General features: G+C 38.0%; 1 protein-coding gene across 1 annotated transcript; it reads left to right on the top strand.

The window, feature by feature from the left end:
- The first annotated feature begins 6397 nt into the window (after positions 1–6397).
- On the top strand, positions 6398–8038 carry LOC147429635 (Intron maturase, type II family protein). The gene is made up of 2 exons (XM_086495204.1): positions 6398–7389; positions 7742–8038. The coding sequence occupies exons 1-2, from the start codon at positions 6494–6496 to the stop codon at positions 7956–7958; spliced, it is 1113 nt and encodes a 370-aa protein (XP_086351330.1). The 5' UTR covers positions 6398–6493; the 3' UTR covers positions 7959–8038.
- Positions 8039–8812: the final 774 nt, after the last annotated feature.

Below are 8812 nucleotides of genomic sequence, written 5' to 3'. Positions count from 1 at the left end.
TTCAATATTCAGAAAGGTTGTTTTAGTAACAATCTGGTTGCCATCTAACTCCAGATATTCCAAAGAGGTAGGTTGAATCAGTAAATTTTATGGATATATGAACGGTAAACAATTATGAAAATAGGATTGTTTAGGCTCAAAATATCATCCATATATCTGTAAGTGTGGTTAAATGATGCCAGATCAAGAAAAATTTGTGGCGTTTCTAGTTGTTTTTGAATCCATTTGAATTCAAAGAAGGCTAGGTAGAGATTGCATAAAACAGGAGAACAGGAAAAACCCATTGGAATTCCATGAATCTGCCTGTAGCATTTATCTCCAAGCTGAATATGAAGCAGTTCATAAACAACCATTCAATCAGATTTAGTAGATCGAGATACTTATAGTAAGTAGGTGGTCCTTTCTTGGTATTTTTTACCCATCTAGGACTCCTTACCAAAGAAATGGTATGGTATCCCAGATTGTTTCTTCTTTTAAAGACCATCCTATAGGTCTGTTGAAGGACAGACAGAATCCCAGAGGCCTCAAACAGTGAAATGTTCTCATAGCACTGGGTGATATCTGCTGTGAAGATAGAGAAAATATTCTGAGGTAGATTAAGAAAGACTTCTGTCGCATTCTGAACCAACCAGAAGTGGTTGACTTCAATGCCTCTGAATGTTTTAACAATAGAAAATTTCTCTTTGCAAATTAGATTAAAATCCGTGAGAATCAGGTTAAGACAAGAGGTAATAACTTCAGTGGCTTGAAGCATGATACAGTTCGAAGCATCATATATCCATCTGAATTTATGCTTGTGACTTTTGTAAGTGGGGAACAAGATAGGAAGCTTGTTGCTGTGAGCTTCAAGTTTAAAAAAAGCTAAGGAACTTTCAAGGAACGGTAAGGTTTCATTTGGTTTCATCTCAGAGAGGGTGAACTCATTGCCATTGAGCCGAGCAATGGCAATTGTTTTTGCTACATGTTTACATATGAGAGTAGGTATGTGTGGAGCTTTGTCCAGCCCTACCACAAACCAGTCTTGCTTAAGTTTGGATAGTAGACGTGCAAGTAGAGATATAAGCCAAGTTGTATCATGACTAATCCATTCCGGTGGGAATGTGTTGCAACAGTTATGAAATTGTGAGACACGAGCATCAGACAGCTTAGCAAGTTGTAAGCTGTCTAGCCCCAGAGTCGTGGCTATGTTGGCCAGACAATTCAATAGTGCGGCTAATGCCAGTGGAGGGTTAAGGGGTTGAAGTGGAATGTGGTTGAGACCGTTCTCAATCAATTCCCTTACTTGCCTTTCATTAATTAGTGTCAAATCAGTAGTACAGACATGCTGTCCAAGATCACCGAAATCCTTACAATAATCATTAAAAAGGGAGCACTTACACTTTAACTCTTTATCAGAAGTAAGGAAGTCGGTTGAGTATATGAAATTCTTAATTGGTGGATCAAAATTCCAACCAATTGTTAAATCATCAAGCCTGTCATGATGACCAAAAACTCTGATGAATGCTTGATGAAAAAAATATTTTGGAGTAAAGAAATTAAATAGGCGGTTTGTAAAATGACAATGCACAATATCCTTTGCTCGGTTGTTTTCCTTCCGCAAAAAGACCTTCCCAGAGATTGTCACATTAATCTGAAAAAATAAAAACAGTACAGTCAAGAGTAAAACATTTTCTTGACAGGGAAGCTTTTCCCTCTCCCTCTAGTAAAACTTCTAGCTTTCCCACGACCATCAGAAGAGCTAGGTGTAGAAGCTGGAGTTAATAGAATGAGAAGCAGAGCTAGTTAGTAAAGGTCTTTTGAGAGTTGGTTGTCTTCTAGCTCTAGAGATGGTTTAAGAAGGGGAAGGATATGCTTGATACCCTTAGAAGAGCTGAGGTTAGAAATTAAATGGCCAGGAGATTTAGATTTCAGTTCCTTTAAAGCCTCATACATGAAGTTTCTGAAATTGAGATAGGAAATCTGAGCTCGAACTGCTTCGCTTGCCTTGTCACTAAGCCAGGAACAGATCATAGGGAGGAAGTGCTCCTCTGCATGAGAGGGGAACATGTCTTCAAGGTGATTGACAAGGTACCAGATGGCGTGGTCAAACCACAGGATGTTGCTTTCACAGTCTGCCTTGACATCTACAGCTTTGCAGGCACATTTAATGTATGGCTTGTATATATTCCAGATAGACTCGAAGTAAAACTAATTGCTCTGTTTAGAAAAAGTCATAGTGCCTTTAGTCCTGACATAGATGCCTGAAAAAACTGGACATCTCCGGGCATCAAGGAAGTGCATGCAAAAGGGTGCTTTAAGCACATCTCCTTTGTCTAGAAACTGAACTCCTTTGAGAATCTCGAGGCGACAATCTTCACTTGTTGAGGCAGGAAGTGCCGCAAGAAAGACCCATGTCTCAATGGAGATAGGAGCAATGAAGGCTTTATTCTGGAGGTCCCAGAGTCAATGGTCAAGGTCGATCCGTTCAATAGCAATTTGCCTAGCAAGGAGAAAGGGAAAACATTTAGAGACTTTAGGAAAAAGTTATAGCAGGGAGACCTCACTTGATGAACTAAGCACCTTCTGAAAGTCTTTAACAGCTTCAAAGGCAGCATCATCCCTACAAAAAAGTCCTTTGGGAGCTTTGGAGAGATCAGTGGATTTAAATGTCGCAAAGCAAGAAGCTAGGCCGCACTGCATCCTGATAAAGTTAGATAGCTCTGCACCTTTGGCCGAGAATTGCAGCAGGTCCGATTTATGACTAAGCTCAATAACAGCAAGGTTGGCCACCAGATTCTATAGATGAAGTAGCCCATCTTTTGAGTTAGTATCCAGGTTGGCTAGGACTAAGACCCAGTCATTAAAGGTCAAGAGATTCATGATAGTGTCATGAGAGGAGTTCTGTGAAACTTTTGAGTATTGGTTCAGAAGGGCAACACCAGCAGGATCAGTGATCATTTTGATCACTAGAAGGGATACTGGGGAAAAGGGTAGAGTAGAGAGATCGAGCCTAGCAGGTGCAACGATCATCTGTAGAAAGCAAGGAAAAAGGAAACTTGGTAGGTTATTCCATCTTTTAAACCAACCAAACCAAAAGGTTTTTAAAATAAGGTTGTGTGGAAAACCCCCCATCCATATGTATAAGGTAAAACCTTATCCATAGGATGCAAGTGTTGCAGATCAGGTCATGGTGAGATTAGATGTAAAAAAATCTAAACACACCCATGTGAATAGGGAGAGAGACAAGGCACACAACAGAGAGTATATTGCTTAGTGCACAAATGAAAGATAAGTTAGTCATAGAATGATGGACGTATATACAATGCATGGGGAAAATAACCTCCTAGTGAGGGAAAAAATGTCCTAGCGGTCCTAAGTGTGTTCACACACATCACTACCACATATGTATGGTAACATTGAACACCATTGGGTCATTATGAATTCTTTATATTACCTTTTAGTTTAACAAATGCATATGCTACATTTTTATAAATCTCATACTTTTTAAGCATCAAGATTGTGTTCTGGTTTTCTTTGATGATTTTGTTTCTTAGTAAGAATACAAAAGATCATAATGAGATTTGAAGAATAAAAAAGACCATTATGCAATTTGAATTTGGTTTTTTAATTGTTTTGTGAAAATGAATCCTTAAAAAAACTCGTTCTTCAAAATTGAAATTGAATACTTAGGTCACATTATCTCTGGCGAAGAAATTGGTGTGAATCTTAAGAAGACTAAATGCATCAAAGAATGGCTTAGACCTCAATCTCTTCAATTCTCTTCTTGGTTTGTGTAGTTATCATTAGAAAATTCATTCAAAATTTGTGATACGTGGCTTTACCACTCACAAACTTTTTGAAAAAGAACACATCTTTCACTTGGAATGACCAACATCTAAAATCTTTTGAAACACTCAAATATGCACTCACACATATCCCTATCTTACACATTTTGGATTTTACAAGACCCTTCTTTTTGGTTATGATTGATGCTAGTGGGCATGAAATTGGTGTTGTATTAACGCAAAATAATTATCCCATTGCATATGCAAGTTTAAAGTTGAACCCGATGAGCTCAATTTTAACACTTATAACAAAGAATTGCTAGCTATTATGTATGCTTTGAAATTGTGAAAACATTACTTAATGGGATATGATTTTTGGATTAAAAATGACAATGAAGAATTCCTCAGTTATTTTCACAACCAACTATCTCTGATCGTCATATAAAGTGAGAATCATTTATTCAAAGTTTTCATCCACTCATTCAATTTCAACGAGAATATGAAAATAAGGCTACACATGCACTAGATTACATGCCATCAAATAATAAATTAGTTATTGTATTTGTTGATTTTTTTTTTAAATGGTGCTCATGATTCTGACTTTGCTGATATTTATGCTTACTTTTGTAATCGCCCATCTTTTGTTCATGCACAATACTCCTTTTATGTTGGGTATTATTGTTTGAAAAGCGATTATGAGTAACCATTGTATTTCGTCAACTTGTCATTAAAAATTGCCATGAACCACTTTATATAGACCACCGTGGGATTGCCACAACTATTGACAAAGTCGATTCTCAATTTTATCTACCCTACCTTTGAAATATATTGTTATATATGTTGCACAATGTTTTGTATGTCAACAAATCTAGCATCATTATGGTAAGCAATAGGTTTGTTGATGCCTTCACTTATTCTTGACTCTCCTTAGCAACACATTTCTATGGATTTTTTTATCATTGGCTTACCACTCAATTATGCACAAAACGATATGATTTGGATCATTGTAGATAGATTTAGCAAATATGTTTATTTTCTACCTTGTATGAACACCCTCTTAGCTAAGCAAGCGGCTCTATAGTTTCTTAAGCATATTTTTATTATATATGAAATGCTTAAATCTATTATATATGACCAAAATATACGTTTTTGGAATGATTTTGGCTGACACTTTTCATAAATTTGAGCACTCAAATAGACTTCACTTTTGCATTTCATACGGAATCTAATGGACAATAAATAGGAGCGACCAATAGCACTATTCTAAATCTTTTAAGAACATACACTCATGAAACATTAGGAACTTGAGATACATACATCCACTTGCTTCAATTTGCATACAACAACACTCCTTATTCATCCATTGGAAAATCACCATTTTAAATAGATTCTTAATTTTTTCTACTTTTGCAAATGAGATCAATTACTTCCCTATTGGGAAGGGGAAGGAATGTTATCAGTAGTACTACTTTTGGACAATTTATCAAATTTTCTTATGTTTTATTCTAAAAAACCATTGAAAAGAAGCAATGTAATAGAACTTTGGACTTTACGTACTAAGTTTTGAGAGTTTAAGTGAAAAGCAACCACTTCTATTTTGGGTACATGCATGCAAATGATAAAGAAAGAAAAAGGATTTTAAAATCGTATCATGCGCGTACCGCACTTTCTCAGAAGGAATCGTCTTCTTGACCCTCCACGAAGAAGACAAGTGTTGTGGGAGTACCCTCATCATGTGAGATAGAGTTTTACGTCCCTTTCGAAGCTAATGGACCCATCAAAATCTCCATTAGAGTTAAGTTGTTGAAGATACTTTTTTACCCCTTTTATGCTAATTTTCTCTCTTAATCATGACATACACTCTCTTGATTATGTCCTCATGTTCTCTTATCTTTCATATATTTATCTTATTGTAATTCATGCTCCATGATATAAATAAAGAGGCAAAAGGTAAATCAATTATATTGATTGAGGGGATGGTTGACACCCAATATGGTGTCGTGTTTTGGTTTTTGTTCATGTTTATATTTACGATTATTCAATCAATTGTTTTGCTGAATCTATTTTGATTTAATGAATTGAAATTGTGTTTAAGTTTTGAGAAGATATCAGGAAGCCAACAAAAAAGTCCTTAATGAGTTTTTTGTGCAAAATTTTATTTCTTGGAGTGCGTTGATTACGGATGAGTAAGTACTACTATCTTTTGATTTTTTGACGTTGAGAATACAGAGAATGAATATGTAAAAAATTGTACGCTATCGTGGGGATGGCATGCTCTCACATATTATGATAATTTGGGGAGGATTGTGCAAACTCTCCCATGTAAGAAAACTTGCATGTTTTCTTCTTTTGAAACATAAAGATGGAACAATTACAAACATTGAGCTTGATAAAACTATAAGCTTGCTCGCGATATTTTGCAAAGTATCGCGATGATCGCTACTCCAACCACACCATTAGGTGGAAAAATCTCACACTTGTTGATGAAAACTCTCTCTCTCTCTCTCTCGCACACATGCTCCCTTTCCTCTCCCATTCATAAATATTTTAGACATAATTAATAGCATCAATTAATAAAAATTATCAATCGCTTTTTATTTGAGAAGTGTTGCAGTGGCACATACATTTTTCACTACTTTGCTGAATGCAGTTCCAATAACACATGCCTCCCGCAGTGCCAACAAAATGAGAGCGCCTCGTCCCATTTCGGACCATGGAAATGGGCAGTGATGTTGGCCTGCTTGCGCTTAGGCAGAAGACAGTTGCATTCTAAGTGTGTGCGCTTGAATTATGCACGAGACCCCGCATACCTTGGCCTTTTTGAACCTCAACAGCAGGCATCCCCACCATCGCCAGAAGAGCAAGGAACTCTTGCCGATGATGAGCAATCCACACGTGATGATCTCCGTATCGCTTTCTGCTACAAATTCAGAGATTGGGCACGCACAACACGGCCTGAATACATATCTCGCCCTCCTTCCAAGCCCCGCCCTCGTCGCTCTCGCCCAAGGGAAAGTGCCTCCCGTGTAGCAGAAGAAGACGAAATCGATCAGCATGTTGTCGATGATGATGAGGATGAAGAGAGCTATGAATTTGAGGGAGCTGATGATGGTGAACTAGACATTGTGGATGATGAAGATGAGCTAAATGCATTGGATAATGAACAGGACAATTCTGTTGACAACGAGGACTCTGCAGCTCACCAAAGCGACAAGTTTATGGATGATTTTCATGTTGGTGATGCAGATGGTGAGAGGACAGCAACTACTGGAGAGACTTGTGATACTTCTACTAGCAAGACAGCACGCAAAAATGTCTTGCTTTTTGACCCTCCAAACCTTGGTGATAATGCTGATGAGGAGCTTTACTACTTCACAGAAAAAGGAAAGCTGAAATTTAAACCCATTCACATTATAGCTCCAAAAGATGAAATATACCAAAGGCTCAACCAAAGTGGCCTTGTTTCCTCGAAACGGAAAAGGCCCATGCCTGTTCCTAAATTGGTGAAGAAGTCAGATGCTCAGATTGTTGGGTGGTACTACTATTGCAGCATTGAGTTGTTGCAGTTTTTCAAAATCTGTCATAACCTTAAGGAGGTCAAGGCTATTGTGGAGTATCACATCAGGTTGGTCCTTTCTTCCCTTTGTGTGTCCTTTAGGTTGCATTAGTTGTTGACGTCACCCTTGAGGTAATTTATTGACTTGTCCTTTTGTGCCTGTCCGACTAATGTCGTGTTTTTTTATCACTGCGACATGAAACTGAAACGCATTGTGCAAGGCTTCTGTTTAGTGCAGAAATTGTCTCTGTTGAATTGGGTGCACTCTCATTCCCCTAAACAAAAAGGCATTGTCAAGTCCTTTTTGAGACGTGGAATCGGGATCCAAGCTACTTTTTTATTTCAATATTCATGATTTTTTAATTAAAGATATTGTTCTTTTCAGGCTTAAAGATTATGATGGGTTTTATTGTTTGACTAGGTGGTCAGCAATTGGCACGCTTGCAAAAAAATACAAATGCAATCCTAGAGAAATTGTAAAGAAGTATGGAAGAGATCTGGAATGCGAAGACAAGAAGGGCAAGAAGGTTAGGCTCATGACAAGACAGGAAATTAAGGAAGTGTCTAGAGGCGTGAACAAGAGAGTTGAAATGATTCATAGATTTCGGGCTCTAAATATTTTGGATGAAATGGACTAAGGCTTTGATTTCTCATGTTCTGTGACTTATTATCATGTTGTTTTGCCATGCTTGCTTCAATGATCTATGTTTGAAGATCATGTGCTCACTTGCACCGTGTAATGTGGACATACTAAACCTACTTCTACAGCAAAACAATGTCCCTAGAGCCTAGGGAATTTTGTATCGGCAATTTTGTGAGCGTGTTAGCAAGGTTGCATGCCCAGGTGAGTCCATTCAATTAGATTTTGTTTCTTTGCATAAATGGTTTGTACAAAATATGATGACAATTATGCTAGGCAATTGACAACACCAGCATGTAGATTAGGATATGACCGAGTCATCTTTTTAGGTCTTGCATAGAAGGGGTGATGGTTACCCCTACACTATGTGTGCACATTGCACAAATTTTGACTAAGTTGGGGGAATGCGAAACTTAAGGTAACCCAAGGGTCATCTCATAGGTTTATGTTTGGTGGGGTCATCCTTGGATTCATGCCTGGAGCTAGGGAGTGAGGGCTTGCTTCTTTGTGGTTGTGCCCAGCTTGGTGAAGCTAGTCTCTTTTGAGGTCTTGGGCATGTCCCAGATTTGGTCCAATTCGACCTATTTGGTCCAATGTCGGGTGCCCTATTTTAGGTTAGGTGACCCCTCATATGTTAACATTTTTGGATCGTGGGTGATAAGAGGGGCAGTTGGGCAACTGGTTCATCCTCTATAAGTAGAGGGTGGGGAGCTCTCTCCTTATTTGTATCTAGTCCATTGATCTGCCTTCACTCTAAGATAGAGGTGAGAGAGAGAGAGAGATGAAATGTTATATTAAACGTCTTCAAAAGGCCAAAATGATCTATGAGACCAAATTGATGCAATCTTGGTG

The sequence above is a fragment of the Adiantum capillus-veneris genome, chromosome 22 (assembly GCF_014529385.1).
Source record: "Adiantum capillus-veneris isolate H3 chromosome 22, ASM1452938v2, whole genome shotgun sequence".
Lineage (NCBI taxonomy): Eukaryota > Viridiplantae > Streptophyta > Polypodiopsida > Polypodiales > Pteridaceae > Adiantum > Adiantum capillus-veneris.
The sequence above is the reverse complement of the archived record's forward strand: the minus strand, read 5'-3'. Positions and strand labels throughout refer to the sequence as shown.